The 14,785-nt window shown below is 35.6% G+C and overlaps 1 protein-coding gene across 1 annotated transcript in view; it reads left to right on the top strand.

Annotated features, from left to right (window-relative positions):
- Positions 1–14,785, top strand: part of EBF3 (EBF transcription factor 3) — a 184,259-nt gene that overhangs the window by 166,254 nt on the left and 3,220 nt on the right. Inside the window, exons 12-15 of the mRNA XM_063307351.1 lie at positions 1–55; positions 1,348–1,525; positions 3,310–3,498; positions 3,919–4,116. The exon at positions 1–55 is cut by the window's left edge and continues 11 nt beyond it. Of these exons, the coding sequence (XP_063163421.1) occupies positions 1–55; positions 1,348–1,525; positions 3,310–3,498; positions 3,919–4,116 (620 nt within the window). The remainder of the gene's footprint in view (positions 56–1,347; positions 1,526–3,309; positions 3,499–3,918; positions 4,117–14,785) is intronic.

Raw genomic sequence — 14,785 nt, 5'->3', positions numbered from 1 at the left:
TAAAAGAGCAGCTGACCTTGTTGAAGCTCTGTATGGCATGCCGCACAACAATCAAGTAGGTCCCGATTGTCTTCCTCACATACACATTTATTCACAACTATACTGGCTGGATTCACATACTGCTCTAAATCATACTGTGATTTGTTTGATTTTGGTTTAATATGTTACCCGAACTTACTCATTATGGTTTATAAACCATGGTTTATGGTTTAGTATTTGAACCACCCACTGTGGTTTTTAGCAACAATGGTTAAAGCAAACCATGCCTTAGCATGGTATCTGAACCCAGCCATAGTATAACAAGTATTTGCACCTTCCTTGGAAGTCTAACAAAATATCAGTGTGTTCTTTCAGTGCACCGCAAAGTAAAATTGGTGACTTGGCAGTTTGATGTGGAACGAGTGCTCTTAAGAAACATTCAAACTGATTGACTCTTTTATTCTCAAAGCCAGTTTTTCTATCCCAGCTCTGAAGTACATATATAAAACATAGTTTTAGCAGGAGCAGTTGTAACGAAAAACAACTTTGAGTGTAGCTTAATGTATTTGGGACTAATGCAAAGTGCTTTTGGACCACCAAACAAATTTAGAATTTTGAGAACGTATTACAGGTACTGAGAACCAGTGTGGTGTAGTGGTTAAGGTGCTGGAGTAGGAGTTGGGAGACCCAGGTTCTAGTCCTTCCATAGGCACAGAAGCTGGCTATGTAATTTTGGGCCAGTCTCTCTCAGCTACAGAATCGGACATAGGAAAACCTCTATCTACCAACCCACGCTGCATCAGCATAGTAGATTATGGCTCAGAACCATGCAGTGGCTACCTTGGGAGTGGTGGAGCTTTGCTTATTTGAACAATGGCTGTAATAATGGCATGGCCAGTTACAAACCAAAAAAGAAAGGGGGGGGAGTGGGGAGAGGACATGGAACCCAGAGGACATGAAGGAGAGTTCCACAAGTACATTGGTGCCTGCAGACACCATCTAGCAGATCACAGCTTAAAAAGCTGCCACACCAGATAAAAGCTGTGTATTACAAAATATTGGAAAATAATTTGTTGCATAATACAAAAAGAAGTTTTTTTTTTAAAGCAATTTTTACACTATTAAAACTGCTAGCAAGATACTTCAAGTATTTATGCCCTAGATACACTATCGGCAAGTTATACAAGTTTTACTGTACAATGTACAATATTTGTAAATCAAAAGGAATGTGATTTTACCAGGAATACAGTAATCCTGCCTGGTATAACCATAGGTCAATAGGCATCACCTATTAGGATTTGCTAACTCAAATATAGGGTGATTAAATTTAATTATATGTTAGAAATTCATCCATTTACTGTTTCATAGGAAATAATCCTGAAACGAGCAGCCGATATTGCAGAAGCATTATACAGTGTGCCACGTAACCACAATCAGATTCCTACACTTGCCAACACTCCAGCTCATACTGGTATGATGGGAGTAAATTCATTTAGCAGCCAGCTAGCAGTTAATGTTTCAGAAACATCACAGGCTAACGACCAAGGTATGTGAAGTTTTAAGAATTATGCAATAAAGTTATCCATATCTTACATTCTAGCAACCATTATTTTAGTTATGCAATTAGCTCTCTGCTAATTGGGATTCTTTGCATTTTGTTTTGCTTTATCGTATTAGATTAATTGGAAAGAGTTATTAACTTGAACTTAATGATAACTAAGCACTGTAAAAATATTAATCCAAAATTTGAAAATCAGTAGTCTTAGCTTTGTAAAGACTCCTAGTGCACATCTTCCTTTGTTTTTTCACACTTCCAATTCACTTTTCACCACCACTCCCTTTCTGTCAAACCACATCCTTTATGTTTACTAAAAATATCATTGTGGCAAAAATTATACAAATATAACATTTTATACGTTTACAAAGAGATCATCACCAAATATTACAACTGCAGAGGCCATTTTTTGAGTGAAATAGATGTATGTATTACAGTTAGTATGAATTGTGATACTCATTTTCTACTCAATTTGACATATTTGAGCAAGTATGTTTCAGTAAATTTATTTTGCTAATAGCAAAAAATATTAGAATCATGGCAATAAATAATGTTCATCTGGTTTTGGCATGATGCTTAAACCATAGCATCACTGTCAGAATAAGCTAGCTTCTCTTGAGCTCATCCAGAGTAGTTGGAAGAAAGAGTTTGGACAGTTTTATTTCCATATTTCAATAACAAGAGCTTTCTTTGTTTTCTAAATCTAAAAAAGATAATTTTATCTTAATTTTGACACATATAAATAAGCCAGTATAAAATGATCAGTTGATACTGTGATTAATTTAAAACAGAAGCAGAAGCTTCTTTCTTGTGGCTATGCTGGAAGGAATTACACAAATTTGAAGAAAATAGGGATAATTCTTGTAATAGTAAACCCTACAGTAGTTTAATGTTCTACATGGACACAGCCATTGACTGTGTACTAGAATAGCTATTTGTAGCCAAATCCTGTTGAATCAATTGATTGTGATTGATAATCGCAATCCTAAACACAAAATATAAAATAAATCCTACTGATTTACTTTCATATAGACATGGATTGGATTACATATAAATTTCTGTGATACAAGCACCAACATCTTTTTCATGGGATTTTCAAATATATTCTTTTGCAAAGTAACAAAATGTTTGTGACCTTCTTGAGTCATGTTGCTATCAAAAACCTATTCCCTACATTGAAGCATAGTTGTTCTTTATATTTATTGAATATTTATTGAAGCATAGTACAAGCCTTTTCTTATTTCTAAAAGGAAGTTATCAATATTGAAAAGGAAGATTTTCTTTTAAACAAATTTTTGGGAGTTTGCTACATCTCTGCAGCAAGTTATATGACCCATACCCTACAACTGCTTCTGAAAACTCTGGCATTTGAAATCTTAAAGAGGGAGAGCTAATTTTGATGATGCAAACCAGCAATTAAACCTTTTGATAATTATTGCTAAAGCCAAATGTGAATGAAATTGACACAACCAGACTGAAATAACCTTTGCTGGTTGTCTCTGACAGAAGCAGGGACAACTCAGAGTGATCACAGATGGCTTAAGTAGAGATGGTGTGAAAAGATGACCTTTCCTTGCAAAGGGATGATAGAGTAGTAGCAAACAACATAGACCAACACTGTGCAATCAGTCAAAAGTGTGCAATCTATGATGTGGTAGGAAAGTCACTGGCATAGTGAGATGGGAAGCATATAAATTTGATCAATCAATCAATCAACTCTTCCTGCCCCATAATAATAATCATTTTTCTGGGTTGGGTTTTTCCTCCGAATACAGTAGGTTACAGTCGCAACACAAGCAGTGTTTCCCCGCGAGGATACGTTCCAAGCAGTACTCCTCAGCAGTCAAATTACAACACAGTCAGCAATAGTATGAATGGATATGGCAATGCCAGCATGCCCAACCTTGGTGTACCTGGTTCCCCAGGATTCCTTAATGGCTCGTCCGCTAACTCCCCTTACGGCAGTAAGTCTTTATTTCTAATGCACATCATTACATCATTCCTGTTCGTTAAGAACATAACTTACTTTGTTTTAATTTCCTTCAATGTAAGCTACTGGATAAAAGGAGGGGTGACTCTGGAGGCTGGACAGTTAAAAAAAAAAACCAAAAAAGATCATGGACAATATATTGGTACTTTCAAAAAATTAATAGCTAAAAGAGAAAAAGTAAGTACCAGATTGGACTGCTCAATTTACAATCAAAGTCCAACACAAAAGAGTTTGCCTGTTATCCAGAGCGTGGCAAGCCAAAGCATTTTATTTTTATATATGTATTATCCTTACCATAAGAGGCAAGGCCCTACTATACATCTTTTTTTTCTTCCGTTCCTGTTTGCCATAAACATCCTCAATATGAGTCCTGATTATTTTTGCTTTATTGCAGTAGTGCCGTCAAGCCCTACCATGGCAGCCTCTTCGGTCACCCTTCCTTCAAACTGTAGCAGTACACACGGCATTTTCTCATTCTCACCTGCCAATGTCATCTCTGCAGTGAAACAAAAGAGCGCCTTTGCTCCTGTTGTCAGGCCCCAAGCATCTCCTCCACCATCTTGCACCAGTGCAAATGGAAATGGGCTTCAAGGTGAGCTGGATCTCTCTATTACTTTTTGTGTAATTTCAGGATGTTATGTTTTATTTTGTTTTGTTTCCCATTCAAAAGATGACACTTTCAGTTTTTAAAACAGCATGATTATCACGGGCAAATATCAAAAGACAAAACTCCAAAACTTCAGAAACAATATACATAGTTTTTTCAAAAAACATTGGCTTGTACTGTGCGAACAAAACCTTGATCTTAAATGCAGCAGCGAAGCCGTAGCCTACAATTTTAGTTTATGCTGATTATTTGAAGCCTTACATTAGAAGAAAGAATGGCTCTTTTCCCAACATTTCTCTTTAAGGTTTTACACATTAATTTTTAAACTTAAGTCAAAGTATGGAATGTTTCTCATAGACCAGGTTTGTTCCTTTAAGTCTGTATATATTTTATGCATGCAATTTTTTTAAATAGTGATATTTAATCAGCAGCACTTCCAAGATGGGACTTTTCCTGCTTGGGTCATTATTCTGAAACTTGAAAAATGTCAACAAATATTTGAAATGTTGTTCAGTGCTGCTGTTGTTCCCCTAAAAATCTACTACTAGGCTTCTGCTTGCACTTTATTCCAGTTAAACTTCTAATAGAAATAACAGAATAAATAACTATAAAAAAAGCTTGTAGAACATTAATGAGTGAACATTTATAGAGGAAAGGAAAGCCACTACAAACATTCCTATTAAGGATATAGTTTTTTTTTATTTAAAAATCTTTATATCTTTTTCAAATGGAGGGTCAACATCTTCTCAGCTGAATTTTTCTGAAACTTATTTGCAATGCACACCAGAACACAAGCTAAGCACTTAAGACCATATAAATTGGTAGAATGTACTACAATATTGCAGCAGCCATTCCCTCTTAGTTAACAAAAGTATTCACATTTTAGACTCTTTATCATGTGAACTGTGTAGTATGCATTTTACAACCCAAATACAACCCCAAAGACTTTCAAGCATGTCTTACATTTATGTTATAAAAATATTTAAGGTCAGTCTAATTTATGCTATTAAATATGCCATTTTTTGACTTTTTTTTAAAAAAAGTGATTACTTTTTAAAATATCCACTGATAGAAATCTGCAAAGTGTCCTGGTTAACATGCCACTGTATTTGGTTCAGGAATATGATCCAGAAATGGCTCAGTTGCTTTGGACCCAAACTACAGATTCTTCAATCCAACATGGTGTCCAAACTCTGAGCAATTTTTTAAAAACTTGAATTCTGTCCTTTTATCCCAAGCATGACTTTGGAACTGGGTTTGTTCTGCTTACCTGATCACTGACAACATTCTGACTTAAAGGGCCACTTCCAGGCAATGAAATCCAATAGTGTCTTCATTATCCTTCTCCCATCAACCCAGACTAGTTTAATGAGAAAATATCTTTTCTACAAGCAGCACCATGCTGTTCTTATCTGCAGATACTGAGTGGGGCCGGAGATTTCTGAAGGTTCAGATCTAGTTCAGGATGAACTAGACTGGCCCTACTCTGCTCCAGGCTCCAGAAAGGTCAGCTGTGGATTTCACATTTGCCTGAGTTTTGGTGAATACCCCTATCATTGGGTGGCATATCCCAACAAACAAAAACTAAGCCAGGCAAATCAGGTTTCAGGAATAAAATACATAACCAAACCAAGTACCTCTTGTTAAGAGATATTCGTCAGGCAATATCACTGCCTCAGAGCATCCGTTATTTAGAGTGGGTACTCCTCCTTTCTCAACATACACTTCTTAAATTTTTATTAGCAAATGTGATAAAAATCATTTCATTTTAATTTCTTATCCTTGGGAATAGTTGCTTTAAAACAAAACAAAACACTTTTTACAATTGTAGCAAACTCTGTTTGTTAGTTGAATAATTTAGATTCTCTGAATAGAATAATATTATCTGTTATATGAAATATGTATCTGACAAGTTATTTATTTGGCCTATTTGATGTTGAAGAACTAATCCAACCAGTTTAGTATTTAAGTTTCTGCAAAAAATAAAAAAACATTATTAAAGGATATAAAAAACAAAGATGCTTAATAGTTTTTAATATTATTAAATTAAATTACATTTAGACATTATGATTTAAATAAATGTATTTAAGAATTATTCAAGCACTTGTTACCTGAGAGTAGTAGTTGTTTTTAACCGAAAACAAATAGTAACCACATGTCTCAACTATAGATTGACATTGAGATGATCACTGCAGGCAAATCTTGAAGGAGGTGTTTGTTATGTACCCTAGATATTCTGATTTATAGTCAAGGGTTTCATGTAATCTTAAATGCAAGTAGGTAAATCAGGGATCTTCCACCTTTACTTATTCTTTTCTTCTACTTCTATTAGAGCTCTTTTTCTGTCAATTAGTAGAAATATATCAAGGCACTTCCTCTCATCTTCCTTTCATGCTGCATAATGCGTCAGAAACCCTAAACCCCTCCTTTCTCCCATTCTTCTATGCAGGAGTCTCTGGAAATTTACCAGTGCCTCAGCCCTTTCTTCCTCCCTCCTGGCTGTAATTTTAAATCCCCAAACCAGTTTAGGAATCCTTTGTAGCCCGCATCTTCCTCTTCCAGCATCTACTACTGATCTCAGGAAATGGGAGAGGTAATTATGAATATGAATTGCTAAATATGCCAGCCTCTTCCCAATAAATATTTTTGTATGAATGGGCTTTGTTTTTCTCATATCTAGCCTCAAAGCCTGAATCACATGGGTGCTGCTTTACATGCAAGGAGATACTCATATACTCATGTGCAGAATAAAATGTGAAGTGTGTCTTGAACAAGAATTTTTAGATGGTATTTTTAAGATAGCTAGGAGGAGGAACAGGTCCAAATGGTTCTAAGTTGAATTTAAGGCATAGAATTCTGAAAGGAAATAGATCTCAACAATGCTTTATCCTGACTGAGAAAGCATTGTTCACAATATCAAGAAAACAAATAATCTTTACTGAACTAATCAGGTCAAAGATTTTGATAATAAAAAAACTGAATCAAACATACATAATGAGGTGATGCACTTTCTACATGCAAACCTGTGTCACCTTGAGATTCATGGGGGAAGCACTCAGTTAAAAGCAGGCCCTCATGAAAACCACCAACAAGTCAATCATTACCATGTAAAAGAGAAGATTTGACCTGCTTTCCTCCCCCTGACATAGTATATCTTGGCATAGAAGTAACTATAATGAATGGAATGGATTTTTTCAGTGTAATCTTGAAATTATATAATCCCCATGTGTATACTACACCATCTTTTTTTTTTTGGAGCTTGTTGTGTTACATTTTGAACCTCTTATCATATGAATTCACTTCATATCTATACCCCACTGGATATTGAACAAGGTATACATTTTAAAAATTAATAAAATTATGCAAATTTTCATAGAGCCATTTTCAGCTATGGCAGCTCACTTGATTACTTTGGGCCAGTCACCCTATCTTGGTCCATCCTAACCCACAGGTCAAGTCAAGCATTTTTATTACAGCCAAAAGCCAACCATACTGGTTACAAAGAGACCAATACTTATTTTTGCTAATTAATATGTACCTATTAAACATTCTAACATATACTTCACTAACATACATTAAATGATGGTAGCTACTGTAACAGTTATTTCCTCTCTCATGTGGCAAGCTATTACACAGAAATTTGCCATGTTTTGGATAAGGTGTTCATATATGCATATGAGCACCTTATCCAAAACCTGCATATATGTAAATTCAAACCAGATTTGGTTGTAGCCTTAGCATTCCAGGCTCTAATCATAAAACTGCACTCGGTGCACACCTCAGAAGATGCACAATTGCTCTGAGAAACCTAGTTTGTATTTGTGTAATTTGAGTATGATGTCATTTTGGGCCATGTAGAACCTGGGCCAGTGACTTTGACTGGAACAGTTTGATGGCAGCCAGGACCAAGCTATCCTCAGCCATTGAATATGGGAAAAAATATAAAAAATGTGTTGAATTTTAAAAAAAATTAAAATGGCTGTTGTAATCCATTGTCCTGCTAATGCTACATGTGTTCTTTGTGATTTCATACCTCCTGAAGACTGGGATACCACCACCTCAGATAACTGAAACATTCAACTTGCTCTGTCTGTTGAACATTGAAAATTCAATTGTGCAGCTTCAGTGTTATGGCCATTATTTTAATCGTTTGGTCCTTTGCAAGTAAATGATCTTCACTACAGTTATAGGCTAATACCTTCAGTGCCAAATAAAGCTGTTGAGAGTGGGACTGCATAATCAGTGTACAGTAATACCAGAATGTTTAAATCAGATAATCTAGGTGGATGCTGCTGCACTATATTTAAGTTTTTGGATAAGATGTTGATATAGAGATTGAACACACCAAAATACAGCCTTGCCTTACACTTTATTGTAAGTAGTTGTATTATTGTTGCATTAGAGAGTGTCCCATTCAGACTACATCTAATTCTTATACAGGTATAGTTTTAATCTCTGATAAATAAAAGTATAAGAATATTTCAACTGATAAGTATTTATTGATTAGGTATTAAAACATATTGGGGAATGTCCTACCCTAAACTCTGTTGGTTGTTCATCTAAAAGAGATTCACTTTTTGTCCAATCCAAAAGTTTGCTTTCAAGTGCCAGGCTTAGACTTGGCTCAACAAACTGATTGGTCAATAATTGCCAAGGTCATATCCAGCACCTTTGAAGAAAGGAATTGTAATAGCCAACCCTCTGTCACAAAGCATCACTACTGTCTATTGATGTACTCTATGGAACAACTGTGAGAAAAATTGGAGAAGGAAGTATTGTGTACATCATCTTCAGTTCCTGGAGGAATAGCAGACTATGTATTGAACAAACAAATGTTATTATACTGAAAACTCTGATAGAAGAGAGATGATATTATTTTCTTAATGTGATTAAGCAATAAGTGTGTAACTTTTGCTCCTGAACCAGTTTAGTTTTTTTTTTATATTTCCATCCTTAATAACTCTGTTGAGAGTTGATTCAGGGATAAACAAAAAATTATATGGTAGTAAAACAAGTACACAATTTGCTTGGCTAGGTGGTAGAAACACAATGAGCAATTATCTTGGGGGGAAAAAAGTAAGATTTTACTTTCTCATCCCAGATATATATTAGGTGGTTTCCATCTCCATTTTATTCTATTGGAAACTAATAATATGAAGAAACATGAAGGGCCATAATGCTAGCTTTGGTGACTCACTCCTGTTTTAACAACAAGCCACAACAAACACTTCAGTATAAATCTTGTATGCCAGTGTGTATGTGTATAAATACATTGACCTGGAGTATAACTGATACTTATCCTGTCAAGAAATAATGAATTAAGATTCAAGGAAAATAAGAAAGTGAAATTAATACTGAAATTAGGTTTTTGTTAATGTATATAAATCCTAAAAACTCTTTCTAATATATTATATTTTTTCTAAAAATTAAGTTAAGCTCTGTGTAATAGATTTCAGAAAATTTTGCCATGCCCAGTGAGCATCTTTGAGATCAACACATCTATAGCTAACCCTGTCCTCCATCATGTAGAGGAGGTTGCCTTAGGTTCCTTTAGTTATGAGATAAGTTAATCTCTTAACTGAACAGCTCAGGAGGAGAAGGACAGATGGAAGTTTACAGTCACTCTTATAGAAAGATCCCACACTCTCTGGGTTTTTTTTTGTTTGTTTCATTGTTTCATGATTTATGTATTTATTTTATCCATACCCTACATTTCCTCCAAAAGCTTCAACTTCTGTCATGACCCCAAACTTGAATCATGGCTTGACCGAGAGAAATAGAAGGAGCTATCCAAATCAAGAATAGGAATACAGGATGTTGGACTTACAAATAACTTAGTCCTACACATAACTGAGTTGGCCAGCCAATATCCCTTGAGATAGAGACCTCTGAACTGGAACTCTTGGGCACAGCATCTCTGAAGGATAGCATTCCTCTGCAGTCTGAGATAATTTGAGAATTACAGAGTACAAGTTTGCTGTAACTTTGCCCAAATATTAAAGATAAAAACTATCTATCCTTCTAAAGGGAAACAGCTCCATGTCACTTGCCTTCTCTTGCAGTATAATGTGAACATGTATAGCATGGTTATTTATCTAGCACAGACTAAAAATATTTTTTTTTGTTGTGCTATGATCTTACCTATAATACCCAAACCTATATCCCTTCCAGAACAAGAAATTGCACTCAGAACAATACTAAGAAGCAAGAGGAAAACTTTCCAACAAATATTTTGAAGAACACTGAATGTTTCCACCCCAGTTAGATATTGTTTGAAAATATTATTTCATCACATAGCCAAAATAGAAGCTTTTTTTTTTTAGATCACTTTTCAAAATTTGTTGATAATTCCAAATATTGTTAGACGGTGTGTCCCTTTTAACATTATCCCTGGGAAATCAGTGGGATTAATCATATTTAATACATATAAATATACAACAGAGTCCAAAAGTGGCTAATTAGAGATCTGTTCTCAATTTGTTCATGTTCATTTATGTGTAAACTAAATGGGTATTCGGGGTTGTGGGCTTTATTAGGCAAGCAGGTAAGAGTCAGTGGTATGGTCAGAGAAAGACTACATCTTCTGTTACAGGTGTAGCATAGGAGAAAATATAAACAGCTCTATGAAGTTAATATAAAAGACCTTGGCCACTTAGCATGTTATGTGCTGTTCCTCAGGCCATCATTGTTCCAGTTTCCAGTAAAATCGTGATTCACCAGGGAAATGATACAGTTATATGCTTATATATGTTGATGAATATAATTGTAAGTGTGTATGTAGAAGTGTGTATGCGTGTGTGTGTGTGTGTCTGTGTCTGTGAGAGAGAGAGAGAGAGAGACTATACCATGAAAAGTATATATAGCTGTTTGGTGAATATGAATGTTCTGAAGACTGGAAGGTACTGAGGAAGGAGCTTAGTTTAGCATTCATCCTACTTGGAATGCCTTGTATTTGGTTTGTTAACTATGTACAGGCATAGATGAAGACGTACATATAGATATCCCTTATGTGGAATGCAGGTGTTTTTCATTTTGTTCTGATAACAATCTTGAGAGATGGGTTAACCTGTGAGAGAATTCAAACACAATATATTGATCTTCTCTCAACAGGTGTCCCCCTCCAAAACTCTAGTCACTAAACTGTGGGTAGCCACTAATATATTAACATTATCCCATGGTCACATGCTTGATGGCATTGGTAATACTGTGTCTGAGTTCATGCCCTGTTTACAAAACGGTATCTTTTGGTGAAAGACACATTTGTATTTTTTTTTTCCAGGAAAAGCTTATGTTTGAGAAGCAGGTGAAAAGGGTTTTTTCTGTTATGAATCCTCATCAAAATTAAAGTCCAATGTTATACTCAGGGTGTTTAGATGTGTTTGCTTGCTTGCTTGTTTAATAATGGACCATGCAGAACACTGAGAACAAATGTCTCCACCACTATTTCACTGAATTACAGGATGGTGAAATTTGGTTGAAGGTTTCATTTTCCATTATTGGCCCTAGTTTGACATAATACTTGCTACTAAATGGTAATGGTGTTATTAGTATTTATTGCCATCAATTAATGGAAGAGAGCTTACTGTAGATAGCCGAAGCTCTGCTCCGTCCCTCATCTGTGAACTGCATTTACCACAAGGGAATGTTTACTGGCCACAGATTGTGAACAATGCCTCACAGTCCTCCACCATTTGGTATTGTTTCTTCCAGTCCTGATGGCATATCATTGTGCAGAGCTAACTACGTTGGAACTCTGCCATATTGGAGGAATTCACAGCTGGCAAGAACTGGCTGCAATCCAGACAATGGCACATAGGGGTCGAAATGCAAGAGCATCTGGCTGTTATGCTCCATCTGTAAACCTGTGACTAATCTTTCCATGTAAACAAAGACATGTTCCAAATAGTGCACACAATTTGCCCAATCCCATTAGTTATATCTAATACCAGAGGTATTCCTCATGAAAACTCAAGAGTACAAGGAACTTACATTTTTATAAGCCTAATTTCTACCATGGTCTTTTCTTATCTTTATTAATATTTAAATAATATTTTACAAGCAAGCAGCAAACTGGATGACATAAACAGCTGCCATATATGATTGACCTGTTATGTAGAGTGAGACATGGCTTATGCATGACATTCCCTCCTACCCCCCCAAAATTCATGGGTACCCAAGAAAAATTCACAGAAAACTAATTAAGTTAGATGCTCGCAACTCTAACCATTCCATTTATTCTATGAAAAAAAGAATTCATGAGTATTACTTTTCCCAAAGATCTCTGTACTGAGGGATAAAATTTAGTAACTTTAAGGCCAGTGAACTTTCACCTAATGCAGTCATCCAAATATTAGGTCCACAGGTATATAGTGAAATAGGTGTGTACTTCTGCAGCAATTATACCTATTTTACCCACTGGTCTAGATATTGCATATCTGTATCCTTGCTTATTTTCCCAAATTATATCATTTCCTTTAATCTATCAATTCAAGGCAAGTTTTCCAAGGTAACAGAGTATCAAGTGTGTAGTGAATACATGCTATAGCTTGTATTCAAGGGCCTTGGCCATGTAATATCTCTGTCCCCCAAAATTTAGACCCAGGGTTTAAAAGAGCCATGATTTTAGGCAAATCACCTAAAAAACAGTTCACTGCCCAGCATGACTCTGTTAACGAACTAAGAGCAGCTTTCCTCCTTTGACCATAATATTTCTGGACAGACTTCCTTATGTTAAAACCACTTCTTAGTTTTATTTATCTACATATGACTCCTCATGTCCTGCACTTAAAGAAAGAAAGCTTAGCTCATCATCACGCACCACCTTCAGGGCATATGCTTCTTAATGACAGTTAATCATACTCCAAGTAGAGATCTTGTCCCTTCCCCATCAAGCCTTGTTGATTTGAAAAGTTTAAATCTGAGGAACCTTTCCTTCATGTTAACAGATGTTTTATATAACAAAGTAGATTTTTCTTCCTTTACATTGATACAGCATAAGTAAATCCATTCTGCCCTAACATCTACCATGCTAGCAATCTCACAATCAAATCTGTGTGGTATAAATAAAAACCTGCTAGTTGCCTATGCATTTCCATAAATTGGCAGCCAGTCAAATTTACACTACATGTTGATGGATGCCAGACTTGAAACTGCTCTTGTTCCCCTTCTGCACCCAACACATAGGTTGTTGCAGTTGACCCTCCCTTGTCCTTCCATAGGGAGTGCTTGTAAAAAGGGCCACCTTACCTATCAACAAAACTTAGGCAAGGAAATTGCCAGCATATTTAAACAAAACAAAAAGGGAAGAGAAGGGAAGGGAAGGTGAAAAATAGAAGGAAAAAAATAATACATTTTTGGCAGCTTCAGAAATACTGAATTTAATGGTAGAGCTGCTGTGAAATTACATTGAACAACACTTCATACATCTCAGATTCTTTATGCTGGTTCTTTAAACACATGGATAGTCATGCAAAGAGATTGTATTACATAAGAAATGTGTACATACAAGCTTTCAGAAAAAAATGTAACAGCAAATCTGAGATAAATTGATATTTTTTTAAATTAATGAACTGGGAAATTGAAGTTCACATCACTACATAAAAATGTATTAATATTTCTTGTACAAAAATTAATGAGAAACAGTGTCATGATAATATTTAAATACCATTAGGTTAAAGCAGTCCAAATTATAACCCTGCTAGGAAGTTAAATAGAACACAATGACAAATCTTAAAATCTTTTTGCTTAACAAGCCTGGTCTTTGCATTAACTAATATGCAATACCCTGAGTGAGGGGGGTGCCTCCTGATTGCATTTAAAATTTAGAGAAATTCTGTATTGCAAGTCCTAGCATTGCTGGTTGTAGTATTTGAACCTGCAGGCCCACTCTTAGGAAAAGACATGAGACTATCCACGAACTTGTCTCCCCTATAAGTACTTTGCTGCAGTCCTACAATGCTTCAGTAATTGCATTAATGGCTACTATTCCTTTAAAGTAGGTAGTATCAGTTCCTGGGGCCAAAGATCATGCATTGCTTTGGGTATCTTGACCCTGAGCTTTTTGTGTGTGAGAAAGAGGAGCACTTCTACACATTTTAAAAATTAACATGAGCTAACAAATAGGAGATTTCAACTTAAGTCTTGTTATAGTGCTTTGATGGATTCCAAAGGAGATGTACGATAGTAGACTTTGATCTCAGAAAGTCACTGACTTATTAAAGTCAGCATACAATTAGAAGAAAGTGCTAATTAACAGAATGTCAAAACTGAGGCTTTCCGTTTAGATCTGAATGCTTGAAAAGACAAAAAAATATAAGGTTAGTCAGATTTTCATTTATGGAACTTGAGAAGTGTCTGGTTCTTGATTGGTGAGTGAGCTGGCCTTGTCTGACATTACCAAAAATGACCATGTTGTTTCTTAGCTGTCAACATAGGCTTTCTCTAGGGAGTCTAGGCCACTGTTTGCCATTAACAAAACGCTAAGAGAAATATCACACATGTAGGAGGTAGGATGCTTTGCACGTACGCGCGCACACACACACACACACAAAAGTCAAAGTCCTTTTCATTTTTCTGTTAGAAAAATCCAATTTTAAAAATAAAATGTACAAGAGGATAAAGGAAGGGATTCTCTCGTTGGATAGCTTATGATACA

The sequence above is a fragment of the Candoia aspera genome, chromosome 6, assembly GCF_035149785.1.
Source record: "Candoia aspera isolate rCanAsp1 chromosome 6, rCanAsp1.hap2, whole genome shotgun sequence".
Lineage (NCBI taxonomy): Eukaryota > Metazoa > Chordata > Lepidosauria > Squamata > Boidae > Candoia > Candoia aspera.
The sequence above is the reverse complement of the archived record's forward strand: the minus strand, read 5'-3'. Positions and strand labels throughout refer to the sequence as shown.